We start from the raw sequence: 22920 nt of genomic DNA, 5'->3' as shown, positions 1-22920 counted from the left end.
CCCTCGTGATATTTTGTGATTTTTTGTCAAACCCCCCTCCCCCTAAAAACCTCACATGATTAATGGACGCCCCCTTTCATACTGTCATAAAAAACGTCTTCCCAAAAATTTATTTGAATCATTCAAATCGATGAATTGGTGCTCTCGAATTTGTCGCCAAAAATTAGTATATGCACATATATACAAGTCTAGTAGTTTCGGATACACAAACGACCAATTTTTCTAATTATATAGTATAGGTATCCCAAAATGTTCAGAAAACTTTGAAACGTAATGATTTGGCAAACTTTGCATTTTCTATGGGATGGCAAAAATTATAATAAAAATAACCACAAGCTTTTTAACTCTAGACTAATAATTTTTTGTACTATGATTTAAGTATATTCTCTGAATCACAATCCTGATATCGATTCTTAAGACACAATCATTCAATTTGATTGATTCATTCTCTTAAAACTGACATTTTTATCACTTTTCGTTCCGTATCTCCGAAACGGCTGAACCTGTCTTTGTCAAAACAAATCAGCACAACTCCCTATCAATAGAAATCGATTGATTTTTGAATTTTTCAAATCGGTTCATCCATACGCTCGAAATCGTCGACGAAAAATTGTCTACACACATGCACACATACACACATACACACACATATACACACACACATCTATTTTTTCTGAGGTACTAAAATGTTCAGAAACCTCTAAAACGTGAAGTTTATACGAAAAAGTTTTTATTTTCGATTTTTGGTCCATTACTATAACTTACCCTACGGGAAGATAATAAAAATTATTTTCATATCTAAGTTATTTTCGTATCTAAGTTTGATTTTTTCAAATCATTTTGATTTGCAATTTTTACATCCTATTTATTTGAAACGTAGAAAGTATATATCATTTAATTAATATATAATCGTGTTTATATATACAATTTGTTGTCGTTCCTAAATATTGTTTTTCATGGCGATGTTTTGCCGTTGTCGTTATGCAAGTCATTGCATCATTTTACTTGAATTTCTTAACATGAATGGGTTAATAGTCAAAATATTAGTAGGATTTCGCATTGATAATGGCTAATTAGTAAACGGAATTTACGCTACATTTATTTTTATTCCGATTGTGATTAATCGGAGAGTCAAAAATAATTCACATACATACGCGTGAAATATGTGGTAAATATATGTGTACGTTACCCAAAGTTTTAACGAAAACATAATATTGTGTCGGGCTACTAATTACCAACTTATTAATTAACTGGTTTTATCCTTACATTTCCCAAGTGATTTCTGGTGAAAGTTAAATATTTTTTTCGGTAAAGTTGATGACAAAGATTCAAAACATCTGTAATATTTATTGCTTTACTATTGTAACAAGTTTTTATTGGTATCTTGCCATGAGGCAAGTTACATGAACTTCTCGATATGTGTAAATAATCGACTTAATCAATAAAAAATAAGTTAATTTATGAGTGATTAAAAGTATTCCGAGTGGATTTATTACACATAATTCAAAACAAACGAAGACGATGGCTTTATGAAATACATCGAATGGCTTTTAAATTTTTAAAATCGGTTTAGGTGTTTTTAAGAAAACGCTTAAACTGAGTCGATGATAGGACTAACTTTGACAAATGCCAAAAAACGATACTAATTTTCGCAAACTTTGATGAATTTTCAAAAGTAAACGACTTGTCGTAGGGTCGTAATATAATAGTATAATCTACAGGACTATGGTATCTACCGCCAAAAAAAATAAAGGCAATCGTCGGAAAAAAAAATTTAACACTTCATTACAAGAAAACGGCCCGGACGAACTTTACCAAAAACTAATCAGCACGACTTCCAACCAATATCTTTCGAACGAATTTTTAATTTTCGAAATCGATTCAGAATTGCGGGCTAAAACGTCGACGAAAAATGTTTCACTTTTCTGCGATTTACAAAGAAACGTCTCGGCCGATCGTCGCACAAAGCTGAGAAACGCTAGTCCTCATCGAGATACATCTAATGACTTTTAAATTTTTAAAATCGGTTCAGCCATTTTTGAGAAAAAGTCGACTTACGGCGAAACAGCTGTTCACATACACACACACATACTTTTTCCAAATTTGGTCTTATATTTGGTCTTATATTAGCGAATCTAATTTTTTATGAAAACAAACTTCTTCTTCGGGAAGTTAATAATCTGTGTTTTTACGGCTGTGGTGAAAACTTCCGCAAATTTATTGCCAATATATTAAATTTATTGAAAATTTATCACATTTCAATACAATTTATCACACGAGCTTATAATTTTTTAATAATAATTTTTTAATAAATAATTTATCATTCTTTCCGGCTGTCGTAAAAAATCCTGAGGCTTTATTAAAAATATATTGAATTTATTAATGATATATCTCTGTCAAAAGATTCAGAATGACTTGAAACGTCTATTTTCTAACTTATACGTCCTGTTATTAGGCTATGATTTATAATAAATAATTTATTTTTTTGGCTATAGTAAAGAATCTTAAGACTTCCTGAGAATATATCAAATTTATTAATGATATATCTGTGTCAAAAGATTCAGAATGACTGGAAACGTATATTTGCTAACTTTTACATTGTGAAGTTAGCCTATGATTTATAATAAATAATTTCATGTTTGCGTCTGTGCTGAAGACTTTTGAGACTTTATATGAAAATATATCAAATTTATCGAGAATATATCACTGTCAAAATATTCAGAACGACTTGAAACGTCCGGCGATCACAAACTACGTCGTGAAGTTAATTGTATATTATTTAGGGTTACCAGCTCTCACACTAACGTGGCCTTGCAGCAAAACATTTGACAGTTGTTACCACGTGGTTTTGACATAAGCAAAACAAAAATTACTTGTCATTCTTAAACAATTTTGCAAAAAATGCAGAAAATATAAGAAAACTATATACTACATTAATATTATAAAACAAAGGTAATAAATTTGTATTATTTCATCATGTCTTTTATATTGTTAGAATTAATGGTTCGTCATATCGAACGTCGGTCAAAGTACGACCTCATCGACTGGCTTAATTAACATACATCACTGATAATAAACAAGATAAAAAGTATAGAATTTTAATTCCGTAATCATTTATGAACTAACACAAATATAATATAAATCAGTACTGAATCGGTGCTCTCGAGAGTCGACATTGTCAAATGTTTCAGTAATAAATTGGTTAGTGATCAGTAATAATAATAGTTAGTGTGATTAGAATTAAATGACAGTTGTATTGTAGTTATATACGGTATAGTACTTTTTATATATTTGTATCACTAAATGATAAATGATTTATAAGTGCTCTTGCAATGGTCTTTGCTTGGTGTTACTAATTGTAATATATTAGCTTAAATACAAGCTATTGTTATCTAGCTTATATAAACTTTGATTTTTCAGTACTTCTATTTTTTAGTGCTTCTATTTTGCAGTACTTCTATTTTGTATTTTTCTACAATAACCACTAAACATCTGCTTGCTGAATAATTTAATCCAATAATCGCTTGCTTAATGCTTAAATGCAACCACTTAAGTTCTAATCGGGGTATGAATATAAATTTTTAATCCCAAATAAGAGCTCGTGTTATCAAGCTTATAAATACCGATTTTTCAATACTTCTATTTTGTATTTTTCTACAATAACCACTAAAACATCTGTTTGCTGAATGATTTAATCCAATAATCGCTTGCCTAATGTTTAAATCCAACCACTTGGTCTAAATTGTGATGTGAATATCAATTTTTGTTTAGAAATAAAAGCTATTGTTATTTAACTTATACATTTTGATTCTTTAGTACTTCTATTTTGTATTTTTCAACCATAACCACTAAACCATCTACTTGCTCAATGTTTAAATTCAATAATCGCTCGCCTAATTATTAGAACTAACCACTTAGTTGTAATTGTGGTACTTATATCAATTTTTAATGTTAAATAAGAGCTGTTGTTATCTAGTTTGTAAATTTTGGTTCTTTAGTACTTGTATTTTATATTTTTCTACAATAACCACTAAAACATCTGCTTACTGTATGATTAAATCCTATAACGGCTTGGTTAATGATCAGATCCAACCACAATCGTGGTGCGAATATCAACTCTTGGTTTTAAAGCTCAATATTGTAAATTTAGATTCTTTAGTACTTCTATTTTGTATTTTTCTACAATTGTTAAACTTCTAAAACATCTGCTTGCTGAATGATTTAATGCAATAATCGCTTGCTTAATGATTAGATCCAACCACATAGTTTTAATCGTGGTACGAATATCAATTTTTGGATCAATATCAATTTAAATAAAAGCTATTGTTATATAGCTTATAATTCTTGATTCTTTAGTTTTTGTATTTTGTATTTTTCTATCTTAATCACTAAACATCTGCTTGCTGAATTGATAAATCCAATAATCGCTTTCATTACTGATTAAAATCAACCACTTTGTTGTAATTGTTTTATGAATATCAATTTTTGGTTTTAAATAAAAGTTATTGTTATCTAGCTTATAATTCTTGATTCTTTAGTACTACTATTTTGTAGTTTTCTGTAATAGCCACTAAAACATCTGCTCACTGAATGATTGAATCCAATAATCGCTTGTTTAATGATTAGAGAACCAACAATTTTGTTTAAATCAGGGTATGAATATCAATTTTTAATCTTAAATAAGAGCTCTTGTTACCTAGCTTATAAATTTTGATTCTTTAGTACTTGTATTTTGTATTTTTCTACCATAACCACAAAAACATCTGTTTGCTGAATTGATAAATCCAATAATCGCTTTCTTAATGATTAGATTCAATCAATTAGTTGTAATCGTGGTACGACTATCAATTTTTGGTTTTAAATAAGAGCTGTTGTTATCTATTTTATAATTCCTGAATTTTTAGTACTTGTGTTTTATATTTCTCTGCAGTAATCACTAAACATCAGCTTGCTGAATGGTTAAATCCGATATTCGCTTGCTTAATTTTTAGAATCAACCACTTGGTTTAAATCGTGATACGAATATAAATTTTTGGTTTTAACTAAAAGCTGTTGTTATCAAGCTTATAATTATTGATTCTTTAGTCTTTCTATTTTGTATTTTTCAACAATAACCACTAAATCATCTACTTGCTGAATGATTAAATTCAATAATCGCTTGCCTAATGATTAGAACCAACCACTTGGTCTAAATCGTTATACGAATATTATTTTTTGGTTTTAAATAAAAGCTCCTGTTATCAAGTTTATAATTCTTGATTCTTTAGTACTTCTATTTTGTATTTTTCTACAATAACCACTAAAGCATCTGCTCGCTGTCTGATTTAATCCAATAATCTTCTGCTTAATATTTAGAACCAACCACATAGTTTTAATTGTGGTACGAATATCAATTTTTGGTATTAAATAAGAGCTTGTGTTATGTAGTTTATAAATTTTAATTCTTTGGTACTTGTATTTTGTATTTTTCTATAATAACCACTAAAACATCTGCTCGTTGAATGATTTAATCCAATAATCGCTTGCTTAATGTTCAGATCCAACCACTTGGTTTAAATCGTGGTACTAATATGAATTTTTAATCTTTAACAAGAGCTATTGTTATCTAGTATATAAATATCGATTCTTTAGTACTTCTATTTTCTATTTTTCTACAATAACCACTAAAATATCTGCTTGCTGAATGATTAAATCCAATCATTGCTTGCCTAATGATTATATCCAACAACTTGGTCTAAATAGTGGTATTAATATCAATTTTTAATTTTAAATGAGAGCTTGTGTTATCAAGCTCATAAATTTCAATTCTTTAGTACTTCTATTTTGTATTTTTTTGCTATAACCACTAAACATCTGCTTGTTGAATGATTTATCTCAATAATTGTTTACTTAATGATCAGAACCAACCGCTTAGTCTAAATCGTGGTATTAATATGAATTGTTAATCTTAAATAAGAGCTATTGTTATTAAGCTTATAAATATTTATTCTTTAGTACTTGTATTTTATATTTTTCTACCAATACTATTAAACATCTGCTCTCTGAATGATATCCAATCATTTCCATCAATAGCTTTTTGCTTATTGTTACTAATATCAATAAAACACCTCAAAGGAAAGTTAAACAATTCTTTTTATATAGCTTTTAAAATTTTATACTTTAGTACTTTTTCTTTGTATTTTTCTGTTACTAACCACTCAATGATTTATATCTGCTCCTTAAATGATTTCTAACCTTTTATAGTTGCTCGTGTTGCAAATATCAATAGAAAATCTCAAGCGAGTGATATAAGATATGATATATGAAATTCATCACAGTTAATACATTTTATTTTAATTAAATACGGTTCAATACATCTTTATATCCTTTTCTCACAAAAAAATAGATTTTTAGTACTTTGATAATGAATTATTTTAGCTATAGCCACTGAATGTTTTATATCTACTCCCTAAATGATTTCTAATCATTCAGAGTTATTCGTCTTCTAATTGATAATAAATCTTAAACGTATGACAAAGGAAGTGTTAAGTAGTTCTCATTTTATAGTTTCTGAAATTCAATAGAATTCACAAAGCTTATTGTAGTTACATTTAGTATAGTACATTATTATATTAATCGAGTACTAATATTAATGAAAAAATTTTAACATGTGATAAATGAAATCTTGTGATATAGATAATCTGATACAGTTATAAAAGTTGGAATATATATATATATATATATATATATATATATATATATATAAAGTTTATTGTAATTATATTCATAATTTTTTTTGCTCTCTAAATGGTCTTCCAGCACTTAGTGTTCTTCATATGTTACTGAAATTAATCGACAAGTTATATATATAGCTTTTAAAATTCGATTTTTCAATACTTTTAATTTTTAATTTTCTATTATAACCAATGAGTGTATAATAATTGCTCTCGATTTCCAACTATTTATGGAGTTACTCGTGTTACTATAATATCAATAAAAAATCCAAAGCGTGTGATGAAAGGACTTGTTAAATAGTTCTTGCTTAGTTAAAAAATAATAGTTAAATATTTCAAAATTTTCAAAAATATACATAGTTTGATACTTCAAATATGAAATTAAATTAACAATTCAGTTTTAAAGTATTTATATATATTTTAAATGCGTTATTCTGATCGTAAGAAATATATGATCAGATGGATTTATTCGGCACCTCTTATTAATATATACTTTCTCAATTTTTATAAAAATGGATTTATTACGATGTAAACCACAATTTGTATAATATTCTAAAATTTTAAAAGTTTCAGATTACTATAGAAGTACATATTTAAATATTGTAATTTAGTAAAAATTATATTAAATTGTATATCAGTAAATACTGTATTGTAATATATTAATATATCTCATACTATATTAAAAAAAAAGAGTGCGCGTAAAATTCGCACGCGATTGAAGTAAAACTTCTTTGCTACTGTACAAGATGGCATAAGTAAAAATAAATACATCATATAACAATTTTGAATAATATTCATTAGTAATATGGTAACACTCGTGATGCAACATTTTTTTAAGTTTTCCTTTACACATATTTATATAATAATAAATTATAAATTATATATTTATAATAGCAATGAAAATATTTATAATATTTAAAAACAATAATGTAATTAAAGTTACACCTACTTCAAATACTACATAATCGGTTAGTCATTGTAATTAGCATTTAAAACTTGAACCTTAGTGAAATGAATGAATTGCTGATTAATAAATTCTTTAATATCCGTTCACATAGTGAACTTATAACAATCTTAAAGAATTTCATTAACACTAAGGCTCATTAACACTGAATTTCACTAACACTATTAATTAATAATAAATAAACTGCATAGGTGTCCATTATGAAGTATATCTGTATATAAATGATCGACAGCTGCACAGACTATTATTGTGCTTGATTTCTTGTTTAGTGTAATAAATCTGAATATCAATTTATTCTTCTTATTTTTAATTATTTATAAAAATGTGCAACTTTGTGCTACTTTACGTTCAGGATCAGTAAAATGAAATTGTAAGCTTTGGCATTTGAACGAGAACAGTTGTTTCACTTGTCAAAATTAACATACATTCATTGACTGTTTTTTTTGACTATTTCACTGGCGATACTGTCTCATTCTTTGAGCAGCTGTGGTATGTGTCTGTTGCTTATAAAAATAATTTCTAAAAATATATAGTAACCACGAATAATACAAATTATTTCAATAAACTCACGTTTTTTACACGGTGCAGATTTTTCAATTGTTTAATTATTTTCACTATACAATCAAAGCAATCATACTCAAGCAACACGACGACCAATCACAATCGACCCGTATAGAAATGATCTCATCGAGTTGTATAGATTTACTTCCTAGTCGTGCCTAAAGAAGTTTTACTTCAAAATTAGGATAGTATTATATATTAATTCTATATAAATACAAATATAAAAATATGTACTAAAGTCTGTACATTTGTATGATGCAAATTACTATTAGAACTATTTGGCAATACCTTTCTTTTTAAAGCAAATTGAAGCTACGTATTAATTTTAAATATTTAATTAAACCAGACAAAAGTACCAAGAAAGAATTAATTTATGAATATATCTCTGTGAAGATATCCAGTATTGATATGAAATTTTTATTACTTACACCGAACAATACAGATTTTAGATAAATTTTCACAGACAATATTTAGTGCTTTGTTTAATAAATGTGTTTTTAAGTGTTTAAACTCGTGATTAGATATTTATATTATCGCTTTTGATATGAATTTGCAGAAATTGCTTTTAATTCACTTTAAAAATAGTCTTTTTTAACTTCCCGAAGGAGAAGTTTATGTTTTCATAAAAAAATCCGATTCGATAATTTTATGTTTTCTCGACGTTTCAAGCCATTCTGAATCGAATGAGACTAAATTTAGAAAAAGTATGTGTGTATGTGAACAGATTTTTTTCATTAAATCTACGTTTTCTCAAAAACGGCTGGACCGATTTCAAAAATTTGAAAGCCATTTGATGTATCTCGTTGAGGATTATCGTTTGTCAGTGTCGTGCGACGATCTGCCGAGCCGTTTCTTTGTAATTTGGTATAACTATTTACTTGGTATAACGATAGAGTACTTGGTCTTAATGAACATACTAAACCATTAAAGTCCTACGGAAACTGGTTCAATTATAAAAATTATTGATTAGTGAAAATTTGCTTTTAAAAAATACTCCGAGTTAACGTGCTCGTTCAATTATGTGTAATAAATTCACTCAGAATACTTTTAATCACACAAAATTAATTTATTTTTTATTGATTAAGTCGATTATTTACACATATCGGGAAGTTCATGTAACTTGCCCCGAGGCAAAATACCAATACCAACTAGTTAATTTTTATTTTATCCATTTCAGGTTTCTGTGATACTTATACAAAGCAATAAAATGGAGAACTACACATCAGATAGTAGTGATAGTGATCATATCGAAGAGCATACAATAGATTTATCATATTATATAATAAATAATACCTTAGTGGAAGAAAACCTAATTCATCAGTCCGAGAAGTCTTTGGGTTTGATAAAAATTATCAAATTAAATCACAACAATCTACCTGTGGTTCCAATTGCATTGACAAAGTATACAAATCTAAAAGTATTAGATCTGAGCAATAATTGTCTCACTAGCTTACCAGGTAATAATTGTAATATTTATATACATTCATATATATATATATATATATATATATATATATATATATATATAATGTATTATTCCTATTGCAGATTTACTTCAACATTGTCCCCTGGACAAGTTGATTGTAAAGAATAACCTTATAACAAATGGAGGCCTACCAAAAACATTTACAAGGAACTCTATGATAAAAGAAATTAATTTGAGTGGGAATCGTTTGTCCAGTTTTCCAGAGCAATTATTAGAATTAAAAGAACTGAAATATTTGTATTTGGGAGCAAATGAAATTCCCAGCATTTCCAAAGATATTTGGAGACTCGACAAGTAAGTGAATATGTTTTTGTTTAGTTATATAAGGAAAACCTCGTCTGTTTTTTATCAATCATTGACACATGATTAATTTTATCTAAGAGATTTTGTGAGATATTAAATTATTTTGGAATATTGATGGGTTTTTGTAAATATTTATGGCCTACAAATTATGGTACTTAATTATATCTTATCTGGGTTGTCAGATAATTAACTAGATTATTAACCTGGCATCAAACTCATTTTTCATAATGAATAAAATTCTAATAAAATAATAAAAACCCGAAAATCAATAAACTCAAATGTTTGTAAAAAAAAGTTTTTAATGCTACAAAGTACTTGCAAAAAGGTTTTTATATTTCTATTATTTTTTTTAAATTATGAAACCATCAAAGTATTTTACTGTTTTACAACCCTCATGGAAATGTTAAATAAATAATTTTAATCAAGGGTTGCATATACTTAACTTTTAAATTTTTGGGCAAATCTTCTTTATTTTAACTTTTTGATTTTTTTAAATCTTTATAATGAATAATATTTTATCCCCCATTCAGTTAACGAATGATTTGCATTGAATTTTAATTCAGATTTTTATGGAATTAATAAAAATCTTAAATTTAACTGGAAAAAAGGGATGACAACCTGCGGGATTAGCTCAAGAATAGCGTTCTCGATTCTCATGCTGGAGGTTCCGAGTTCGAATCTCCGGCAAAAATTTGAAAAAATATTAACTAGTTAGGTTGGAATCATAATAGAATTATGAATTGTAATAAAAAGATATGTATGTAAAATCAAGATTGTGAATTGAAGTAAGAAGAATTTAGAAGAAGAAATGAGAAGTATAGAAGAAGAAGAATTATGTGGTTAGAAGATGAAATGAGAAGATAGTAAAAAAAATTAAAAAAAAAAAAAAAACATTTTTCTGATCATTTTTTTTATTTTGTTATTCGAAATGTGTAATTAAAAATTGCATTATGTGCTAAATTTTCACTATTTACCACAAACTCCTATTTTGTTTACCATAATAAATTTAAATATAACTAATTTAGTAATTTATTTTTGCTACTCTAAAAATTTTCTAGAAATACTTTACAATTTAAAACGACGTTTAACTGCGTATATACATATATATGATAATTTTTCCAGATAGTGATAAATATGTTACTTTTTCCATACCCAGATAACAAATATAAAGAAAACTAAATTATGTTTCTTAAAGTGAATTCAATAGTCCATACATTTCGAGTCCCAATTTGACAAAATGTTACTTAGAGCTAAACCATGTTAATGAAAAAATAATATATAAATATGAATTATATTCATAAAATTAATTAAAACGAAAAATAATGAATTAGAACATCTCAAAGAACGCAACGCAATTGGTACTCGAAACGTATAGACCAGAGGTGGGGAACCTTTTTGCCATTAGAGGCCGCACTTAAATTAGGCAGCAATGAAAGAGGCCGCATAAGCTGATTGACCTAAAAAAGTGACTTTTGTGAAATTATTACTTTCCGAAGGAGAAGTTAATGTTTTCATAAAAAAATCTGACTCGTTAATTTTATGTTTTCTCGACGTTTCAAGCCATTCTGAATCGAATGAGACCAAATTTGGAAAAAGTATGTGTATGTGTGTGTGTGTGTATTTGAGTGTGAACAGATTTTTTGCCGTAAATCGACGTCTTCTCCAAAACGGATGGACGATTTTTATTTTTTTTTTGACGGTAGATACCATAGTCTTCTAGATTATACTAAAATATTATTGGCCCCACGACAACTCGTTTAGCTTTAAAAATTCGTCAATGTTTGCAAAAATTAGTATGGTCTTTTTGGCATTTGTCAAAATTAGAACTTCCATCGAGGTTTGCTCAATAACGTCTGACCCGATTTCAGAAATTTAAAAACCATTTGATGTATCTCGATGAGGATTATCGTTTCTCAGTTTTGTGCGACGATCGACCGAGCCGTTTCTTTGTAATTTGGAAAAAAGTGTTAAACTTTTGGTGCACATTTGTGCTGATACTACCGAATCAATTTTAAAAAATCAAAAACTCTTTGAAAGATATTAGTTAGGAATGATACTGATTAGTTTTAGGTGAAAATTTACCGAACCGTTTTCTCGTAATTAACAGTTGAAAAAAAAAATAAGCCAATTTTCACGGAACTTTTTTGACGTTATATATCATGATCTTATTGAACTTACTGTAATATCAATGCCTTACGACAAGTAGTTTAGTTTTAAAAATTTAGCACAGTTTGAGAAAATGAGTAGTTCTTTTGACATTTGTTAAAATTAAAATGAGACGATTTACTTGGTATAACGATAGAGTACTTGGTCTTAATAAACATGATAAACAATTAAAGTCCTACAAAAAACTCGCTCAATTATAAAAATTATTGATTTTTGAAAATTTGCTTTTAAAAAATACTCCGACCGGGTTGACGTGTTCGATTTTCAATAAATCCACTTCGAATACTTTTAACTACTCATAAATTAATTTATCTATCATGGATTAAGTCAATTATTTACACAAATGGGGAAATTCATGTAACTTGTCTCAAGGCAAAATACCAATACCAGCTAGTTTGGCTTTGTATTTTGCTTGGCAACTGAGCCTTCGAAGGAAATCGAACTGAATTTCATTTATTTTTCTTGATGATTGGAAAAAAAAGTTGGTATGTTTCGAACGTATGTAATGAGATATAATCGACTTCATTTCGATAAAATCGAATTTTAGTTCGTTTTAATTTCATTTAAACATTCATTTTTTATATAAAAATGATATTAAAGTTTTTTGATTTGAATTTGATTTCCATATTCTTATTGTTACATAATTATTTGAAATAAAAAATTATATATTTTTCTTATACCATTGAATTCACAGATAAATTTTTATTTTGCAAACTAAGGTGTTAAAGGTTAATTTAGAGAATTTCGGGCTCTGGAAAAACCAGATTAAATTCATTTGTGAACTTTCGGTATGAATATTCCTGCTTGTTGTCATTCATGACAATAGATATCATAACAAAAAAAAGGATTAATGCATGAAACGCAAAGTTAACTCTTTCCAAAATATCTAGATAAAATCTGGTTGCTCCGATCTCCGCCAAAGCTGCGGATTTGCTTTTGGTTGCGAGAAGTATAAATTTTTAACATTTTACTACGGATACGCATAAAAATTTTCAACCTTAACGGGGTGCTAACGATTCTTTTGCGCTGTTAATTTTTTTATAATACTTCTTGAATCATATAATAGGCGATGTCTTGCGAAATCGAAAATATTGCTTATATTAGATAATATTAATATAATATATTACATTTCTATTTTGTATCTGCCTAAGAGTCTGTGTTTCAGGCTAGTAATCTGATGTCATGTTACAATATGACTGTTCTTGGTGGGATTTTTGTACAATAGTTGTTTGAAAGTAATTCTGCTATTTTGTACTAGACGGCAAGGGGCCGCACAAGAACCTCTCGGAGGCCGCATGCGGCCTCGAGGCCGCAGGTTCCCCACCTATGGTATAGACCATTATATTCACTTTAAGAAACAAAATTTTGGTTTCTTTATATTTATTATATGGATGGACGGATGCCTATTTAAAAAATTTATAGATTTATCAACATATTTATCACTATCTGAAAAAAAAAATCATATATTTATATATATATATATATATATATATATAAATATATATATTTTTTTTCAGTTTGAACATTTTGTCAATGGGAAGTAATCGCTTGACGGAAGTTCCTGAATCTGTTGGTCTGTTGAAACATTTGAGAGCATTAATTCTGAGTGATAATATTATACACAATTTACCATCAAGCATTGCAAATCTCAAACATTTGAAAACTCTTTCTTTACATAAAAACCAACTCAGGACTTTACCTACTGAAATTATTACGCTTAAATGTCTCTCTGAGGTAATTAATAAAATATTATCAAGAATAACTTTATATATATATATATATATATATATATTAATAAATATTTATAATTTATATTTAGTTGAGTCTCAGAGAAAATCCATTGGTTGTTCGATTCGTGCATGATATGACATTAGCTCCAGCCTCTTTGCGAGAGCTATCAGCACGAGTTGTAAAAATCAACAAGATGGTCTGTGGTCCAAAAGATTTACCAAGAACTCTTCTGGAGTATTTGGACAGTGGTCATTGTTGTGTTAATCCTAAATGCGAAGGTAAATTTTTGCAGTATTTTACAATTTGACCAAATTTAATATTAGTTTTTTATCCCCTCAGGTGTGTTTTTTGATAACCGTGTAGAACATGTAAAATTTGTCGACTTCTGTGGCAAGTATCGTGTTCCTTTACTTCAATATTTGTGCTCAGCAAAATGTATCACTGATTCCAAAGATTCCCCTGCGGGTAGCTCGAGTTCTTACAATAACAATAACGGTGTTTTGTATGAAAGAGAAGAACCTAGACCAAGTCCTGATCTGATGAGAAAGGTTTTGCTTGGATAAATGTAAAGTAGAAAGAAAGACCAGATTATATTTGAAATATGAAAAAAAAACAGTCATTTACATAGTCAGTTAATTTAATGTGAATTGTGACGCTAGTAACTATTTACTTTATATTTTGTCAGCAAATCCAATTGTTTTCTCGACTTTTCATGAATACCAAAATTGGGATAAGTATGTATGTGTGTATGAATGTATATATATTTGAGACAATTTTGACATTTTGCCTTTTTTTTAAACGGCTGAAAAGATTTCAAAAATTTCAACACTTTTTAATAAGACACAATAGGAATTCCGTTATGCGCGATGATCGGTCAAGCCGTTTCTTTACAATTAACAGAATAACTAAAATTGTATCAAAGTTTACGCTAAAAAACCTTAATCAATTTTAAAAGTTCAAAAAGGTGTTGGTTGAGAATTATGTGGATTACTTTTTGGTAAAGATCGGTTGAGCCGTTTTTTTGTTGTAACTAATTGGTAATATTTCTCTTTTACGAATTTATTATACAGTGATGGAGTTCACGGTCTAAATGAACATTCTAAAGCATTAGAGGCCTACGAAAAGTGCGTATCGTGATTCGTTGGTTTTACTTTATTTTTAAACCTCTATGTATGTGATAAATTTAAATAACAAAATTACAGATATTATAATTTCGTTTGAAATATAAATTTGTAAATTGTATTGGTTATAGTTAAAATTGTTATAACATTTTATTGTCGCAATTTTGAAAGTCCCAAATTATATAGATTAAATAGATTATTTACACATGTCGGTATATGCAACTTGCCTTAAGGCCTACACAAGATCAAATAAAACAATTTTATTTTTTATAATAATTGGTTTTAAAATATTTTGAAGACTGAATTTTGTGTTACTAGCTGTTGAAGATGTTTGTACTAAAATTTTTAAACAATATAACATGACTATCTGAAATATATATAATGAATATATTATTTTTATTTTGGCATTCAATTATTTGAAAACTATTATTTGTTAATATATAAATAGAATTATTCAAATATACTTTTATGTGAAACAATATTTTATTAATCATGTGCTTTAATACTATGATATTGTAAAAGTGATTTCATATTACTTTCTAGCATTCTAACATTCAAATTAATTCTATGTAATGTTCAAAAAACATATCACTCTATAGTTTTGTCTACATCAATTTTATTGGCAAATAAATTTTCAAAAGAAATTTACTTAATATCTTCATTTTTTTGCAGACTCAAAATGATGAAAGTATTTAATGCGCAAAAATGAAATAAAAAATTAACAAATGGTTAAAATCAATTATTATGATTAAGAAAGCATTTTTAAAACTAATGCACTTATTTGTTTATTTTTGTTACTTTTAAAAAATCCATATCAAATATATAATATATATGACAAATTTATTCGAGATTAAATATTCAGCAATATTTTGTAATAAAATAAAGCCTTATACTAACGCAGTATACTCAAAAATAGCAATTATAGAGATATTAATTTAAATAACCTAAAGCAACTTGTTATACTTTGAAAGGATATAGTTCGACGATTTTCCTTGAAACTCTTTTTAACGATAGATATTATGATCTAGTATAAAATACTAAAATATTGTGGTTCTACGGCAAGTGCAAGTCGTTTAATTGTGATCAAAAAAATATCAAATTTTGAAAAAAAAAAACGACCTGAGTTATTATTGACGTTTATCACAAACTCAATAATAAGGATTATCGTTTCTCAGTTTTGTGCGACGATCGGCCGAGCCGTTTCTTTGTAATTAGCAGAAAAGTAAAAAAAAGAGCGACCATGTTTTTGCCAAAATTTTTGAATCGATTTTAAAAATTTGAAAGATGTTAATTGGGAATCATGCTGACTAGGTTCGGACAAAGATAGTTCGGCCGAGCTATTTCTTAGTAATTAACAGTTGAATTTTTTTTTGATATATCTTTTATATTGATAAATATCGTGGTCCTAAAAACATACTACATTATTGCGGTCCTAAGACAAGTCGTTTAATTTTAAAAATTCATGGAAGTTTAAAAATGTGATGTGAAATTTTTGTCACTAAACAGTCCTACGGAAATTAGTTGAATTATATAAATTGATTAAAATTCGAAATAATAAGCTGCAATTTTAGGACATACAAGCACGTGCCCACGCACTCTAATTACAGTCGGTCAAGTAAGAGCGTGGTCGACTTTAACGACAGTTAATGAAAGATTTCGGTCTAATTCTTTCGTGAGTAAATAAAGTGAATCTTTGTCCTTGATGCATTGTCAAAAAAGGTTTAGTTGCAGTTGATCTTTTGAGAAAAAATTACGTTAAACGCCATGAGTGCTAAGTTACGCGTCGCGCTACGAGGCTGCACCTAAAAGGTACCCAAATGTAGCAATCAGCTGCTGCTAAATATATGAGAAAGTTGAAGGCATTTGTACAGAATTCGATACACCTATATAAAGTTGCTAAAAATGTCGATGATTTATCAGAACGTGGTTCAAATAAAAAAAAAAGAAAAAAGAACAGAGAATGGGTATTTGTGGAATCCTGCTTTAACACTGCAGCAAGGACAAGCAAAATTAATGGCAAAATGTTTAGAAATATCTACAAAAATATCTACAAAACTATCTGAACCTTTCTTCGTATTCATGATCTGAAATGGGGCAACACAACGGGGAAGCCTCTGACGACTGAAAAACATGTGCTTCTTTTCTGCTTGAGCACATGAAAATATTGTTAGAGATTTTGAAAATGTCATTTTCACTTATGAAAGTTCTATATGAGCACGTACTGCCCTCATCGAGCCGTTAAATTAAAATACGAGCCGTCGGACTAAAATAATCCGTTGAATTAGTAAAAAGCAGGCGTCGGAGATGCCAGGCAATTGTCGACTCCGGTGGTGACTGGACACATATTGACCAAAATTGCATCCTTGCTTTCAACGTATACAATGCATATATAAATATTAAAGTTTTATAAAATAATTATTTTTATAAATTAACCCGACCACGCTCTTACTTGACCGACTGTAATATAATTACAGATATTATAAATGTGTTTGAGAAAATTTAACAATAACTTTATTTTCGAAACTAGCTGTAAGTGGAATTCTGTCTTAAGGCAATTAAGGCATCGTGCCTTGAGGCAAATTGCTGGAACTTCCCGTACCAAAAATTATTATTTTTTTAAAAACGATTAACATTTTTGAAAAAATTTTACTTCGAAAAAATAAGATTTTTTAGAAATTTTAAATTGGACAAAAAATTACTTTTTTTGAAAATAAAATTTTTTTAAAAAAAAAAAATTTTAAACAATTTTTTTTATAAAAATTTTTTTTTGGAAAAAATGTTATCTTTATTTTGATATATTTTGGAAGATCTGAACTTTTTTTCAAAGCAATCGTACTGCTTTAACTGCATAGAGACAAAATATAAAGCGCGTAAGCGCCGCGTCGCTGTCTAACAGAAAAACAATGGTACGGAACCCATAGGAATGTAAACAAAACTTATACTTATTGTAAAAATCTCAATAAAATATCTGATAATTTGATATGCATATGTCTAATGTCTAATGATTATTGTTGACCGCCAAATGTTATTTTTTTTTAGTTTTTTTTACTAGATCTCCGAAACCGCTAGTCCTATCTTCATGAAAATTTGATCAAATCTTCATCTTGTTAATACAAGTAAAATGTTTTTTGAACTATACAAATCGAACGCTCCGTTCTCTTAAAAACTAAGTTACCGTTTTTGACCCTTTTTGCCCCATATCTTCGGAACGGCTAGAATGTTTTTTGAATTATTCAAATTGCTTTATCCGTGTTCCCGAAATCGTCGACGAAAATTTGTATCCGAACACACACACATGCACGCACACACACACATACATCAATTTTCTCCAAGGTATGCCAACATATTCAGAAACCTCTGAAACGTGAAGATATATAAAAATTTTCATTTTCGATTTTTTTGCGATTACTTACCCTATGGAAAGTTAATTATAAATAAATCAGTTTATGATCTCCAGAACATTAACAATCGTCATTTCATTTCGAATCAAATTCCAAAAAAAAAAATAGTTGCCAAATTTACACAAAATTGAAAAAGTGCTCCCGCATAGTCACAGTCTAAACGCATTTGCAAATAATTCTGTGCGACATTTTCACTTATACTGTGCTCAGTTTGGCGGCATTTTCACATTTTTCAATAATTTTCACAAAATTGGAAAAGTGCTCCAGTACACAAACAGTCTAAACGCACTTGCGTAAACATTTCTACCAGAGTGGCGCTTAGACTGTGCTTAGCTTGGGTGATTTTTTGAATTTTTAGTCCAAAATTACAAAAAAAAAATTTTGAAAAAAAATTAGAAACAAAAAATTTTTTTTTCCAAAATCAATTGTTTTGTTGAAAAAAAGCAGAAAGTTCTTTGAATCATTTAAATCGGACGCTTAGTTCTCTCAAAAACAGCCATTTTTATTAAATTTAGCTCTGTAACTCCGAAACCTCTGGGCCTACCTTTGCCAAAAACTAATCAGCACATCTCCCTATCAATAGGAATCGAATGTTTTTTAAACCATTCAAATCGGTTGATCCGTTCTCTCAAAAATTCGCTTTCTATTTTTTGCACTCTTTGCTCCATATCTCCGTAACGGCTGGACCTACCTTTGCCAAAAACTAATCAGCACATCTTCCTATCAATAGGAATCGAATGTTTTTTAAACCATTCAAATCGGTTGATCCGTGCGCCCGAAAACGTGGACGAAAAAACGCAGACATACAAAACACACACACACACACACACACACACACACACACACATATCCATTTTTTCTGAGGTATGCCAAAATGTTCAGAAACCTTCAAAACGTCGAGAAATGTAAAAATTTTTGATTTCGATTTTTGGACGATTACTATAACTTACCCTACGGGAAGTTAATAAATAGTTGAAAATTTTATCTAAATATCTAAATCACAATTTCGGTTGATTAAGCTAATTATTACACATTTTGGGAAGTTCGTGCAACTTGCCTCAAGGCAAAATACCAATACAAACTAGTTTAATATTATTTTATATGTATATTTTGTTTAAAATTTTGTAGTATTATATTTTCTTTGTTCTATATCATGCAATAAATATTTAAATCTACAGAAAAAGACTATAGAATAATTTCACTAAAGTCACCTTCTTAGGTCAGTCAGCTTATGCGGCTACTCTTATTGCTGCCTAATTTAAGTGCGGCCTCTGATGGCAAAAAGGTTTCCCACCTCTGGTCTAGGTCTATGTTCCCTATTCACAAACCAAACTAAACCAACTCTATCTGTTCGCACCGTTTTGAACTACATCATCTCCTCTACTATGTCCCAGCTAACCGCGTTCGCGCACCCTCTACCTCCGCTGATATTACAGGTGTCCGTCTCGATGTCGGCGTCGCCTTCGGCCGCTCTTCTTCCACTTCCGAATTTAGCGGATTCAGTGCGACCCGAACTTCTGCGTGGTTACGAGTTGCGAGTCGGACGGGAGAGGATTTCGAAGTGCGTGCGAAAAAATTGCGTAAATATCAAAAACCGGTTATAATAGTAATAATAATATTAATAATAATAGATCGGATTAGTAGTGGCGGTTTAATGCAACTAACTGTTGTCGGTTGGTGTTTAAAAAAAATTGTGTGCATTTAAAATTATTTTTTGTGTTTTTGGTTTAAATTTGTTGGTGGTGTTGAACACGCTTTTGTAAAATTTTGGATGGATAGAAGTTGTATATATTATAATTATAGTATAACAATATAAAAATTAATAAATATTAAATATTACTCATGCTCTAGATTTTTTAAAAATAAGTGTAAAAAGGATAAGATAGGATATCAGTCGAGATATGGATTTCAATATTAAATTTTATTAAATTTAAATTAATGGATAATGGATAAATATTAGTATAACAATATAAAAATTAGTAAATATTAAATACAACTCATGTCCTAGATTTTTTTTAAAAATAAGTGTCGATAGGATCAGATAGGAATATCAGTCGAGATATGCATTTCAATATTAAATTTAAATTAATGGATATTGGATAAATATTAGTATAACAATATAAAAATTAGTAAATATTAAATACAACTCATGTCCTAGATTTTTTTTAAAAATAAGTGTCGATAGGATCAGATAGGAATATCAGTCGAGATATGCATTTCAATATTAAATTTAAATTAATGGATATTGGATAAATATTAGTATAACAATATAAAAATTAGTAGATATTAAATACAACTCATCTTCTAGATTTTTTTTTAAATAAGTGTAGAAAGGATAAGATAGGATATCAGTCGAGATATGCATTTCAATATTAAATTTTATTAAATTTATATTAATGGATAATGGATAAATATTACTATAACAATATAAAAATGTGTAAATATTAAATACAACTCATGTTCTAGACTTTTTTTAAATAAGTGTAGATAGGATCAGATAGGAATATCAGTCAAGATATGCATTTCAATATTAAATTTTATTAAATTTAAATTAATGGATAATGGATAAATATTACTATAACAATATAAAAATTAGTAAATATTAAATACAACTCCTGTTCTAGATTTTTTTTTAAAAATAAGTGTAGAAAGGGTCAGATAGGATATCAGTCGAGATATGCATTTCAATATTAAGTTTTATTAAATTTAAATTAATGGATAATGGATAAATATTAGTATAACAATATAAAAATTAGTAAATATTAAATACAACACATTTTCTAGATTTTTTTTTTAAAATAAGTGTCGATAGGATAAGATAGGATATCAGTCGAGATATGCATTTCAATATTAAATTTTATTAAATTTAAATTAATGGATAATGGATAAATATTAGTATAACAATATAAAAATGTGTAAATATTAATTATAACTCATCTTCTAGATTTTTTTTAAAAAATAAGTGTAGAAAGGATAAGATAGAATATCAGTCGAGATATGCATTTCAATATTAAATTTTATTAAATTTAAATTAATGGATAATGGATAAATATTAGTATAACAATATAAAAATGTGTAAATATTAATTATAACTCATGTTCTAGAATTTTTTTTTAAATAAGTGTAGAAAGGATAAGATAGGATATCAGCCGAGATATGCATTTCAATATTAAATTTTTATTAAATTTAAATTATTAAATTTTATTGAATATCTACAAGTATTGCATGGATTTTATTTTTATTAATAAGAATATTTGAAGAGTAAAATCAAAGATTATTATAATGGAATTAGGAATTTATTGCAACACATGAGAATAATAATGTGCAAATACAGTAATAAAAGTTCATTATAATTTATGGGTAGTTTGGAAATTTCCCCGAGAAATTATGATTGTGCTTTAAATTCAGTTTTGTAAAGTTTTGCATGTATAAATATTAGTTACTTATATTCCAGATTTTTTTAAAATAAGTGTAGATAGGACATCAGTTGCAACATACATTTCCATTTACAATTTTTACTGAATTTTATTAAATATCCACAAGTAATGTTTTCAATTTAATTTTGTCATTAGGATTATTTCATGAATTAAATCGAGAAATATTAAAGTAAGACATGAGAATATTAAAGTTCATAAATATTAACAAAAATGATATAATTTGCAATTTTGTAAAAAAAATCCACAGAATTCAATATCTACAAGTATTGTTTTTATTATAACTTTATTACTAAGAATTCAAAAAATAATAAAATATAAACATTTTAAAACATGAGAAATATGAATGTGCATAAATAAAAAGAAAAATAATGAAATTTGCATTTTATAAAAAAAATGTAAATTTGGTCCAGGATATTTTATGAGCAAATAAATTCTAGATGAACATGAAATTTAATTTTATTTTTAGTGTTTTTGCTTTAAATCAAACATATGTTTTGATGAATCTGTACGCAATTAGGATGCCGTTTTATCTTAAAATATTTATTTCAGATTTTTTTGAAAATAAGATATTTTTGAACTTATCTATTTTATACTGAATGATACAGTTTGAATTTTCAACTACATATATATACATATATACATACATATATATATATATATATATATATATATATATATATATATATATGTATATATATAATTATTTTTATTAATTTTTTAATATTTTTAATTATGTAAAGCATTTTCAGTCAAATATGTAGATAGTCAAATATGTATTAGCACTATAAAATATTTTTTGCAGCATTTATAATGAATTTATAAAACAGATAAATTACGGGAAAAAATAGTAACAAATGTATTTAACATTAAAAAAATGTTATTTACTGATGTTTTAGATTTTTTAAAATTAAGCTTAATTTTGTATTTCCACATTTTTGATCCACGCGTTCAAAAATAGTAAAAAACATCTATTCTTAATTTTGAATTTTTTAGGGTCTTTGTAAATTGAGGTTTTAATTTTTGGGCTACATAAAAAA

The 22920-nt window shown here is 27.6% G+C and overlaps 1 protein-coding gene across 4 annotated transcripts; it reads left to right on the top strand.

Moving 5' to 3' along the window:
* Positions 1 to 1182: 1182 nt before the first annotated feature.
* On the top strand, positions 1183 to 15214 carry LOC113389030 (leucine-rich repeat-containing protein 58-like). 4 transcript variants are annotated; one of them, XM_026626078.1, is made up of 6 exons: positions 1183 to 1308; positions 9416 to 9695; positions 9787 to 10018; positions 13711 to 13927; positions 14013 to 14202; positions 14264 to 15214. In XM_026626078.1, the coding sequence occupies exons 2-6, from the start codon at positions 9446 to 9448 to the stop codon at positions 14485 to 14487; spliced, it is 1113 nt and encodes a 370-aa protein (XP_026481863.1). In that variant the 5' UTR covers positions 1183 to 1308; positions 9416 to 9445; the 3' UTR covers positions 14488 to 15214. The 4 variants fall into 4 exon arrangements, with proteins under 4 accessions (XP_026481863.1, XP_026481862.1, XP_026481860.1 ...); XM_026626077.1 differs by lacking the exon at positions 1183 to 1308 and adding an exon at positions 2987 to 3201; XM_026626075.1 differs by lacking the exon at positions 1183 to 1308 and adding an exon at positions 3162 to 3271.
* The last annotated feature ends 7706 nt before the right edge of the window (positions 15215 to 22920 follow it).

Source organism: Ctenocephalides felis, unplaced genomic scaffold (assembly GCF_003426905.1).
Source record: "Ctenocephalides felis isolate EL2017-DRISC unplaced genomic scaffold, ASM342690v1 CF-g0.4_SCAFFOLD_03573, whole genome shotgun sequence".
In the NCBI taxonomy this organism is placed as follows: domain Eukaryota; kingdom Metazoa; phylum Arthropoda; class Insecta; order Siphonaptera; family Pulicidae; genus Ctenocephalides; species Ctenocephalides felis.
The sequence above is the reverse complement of the archived record's forward strand: the minus strand, read 5'-3'. Positions and strand labels throughout refer to the sequence as shown.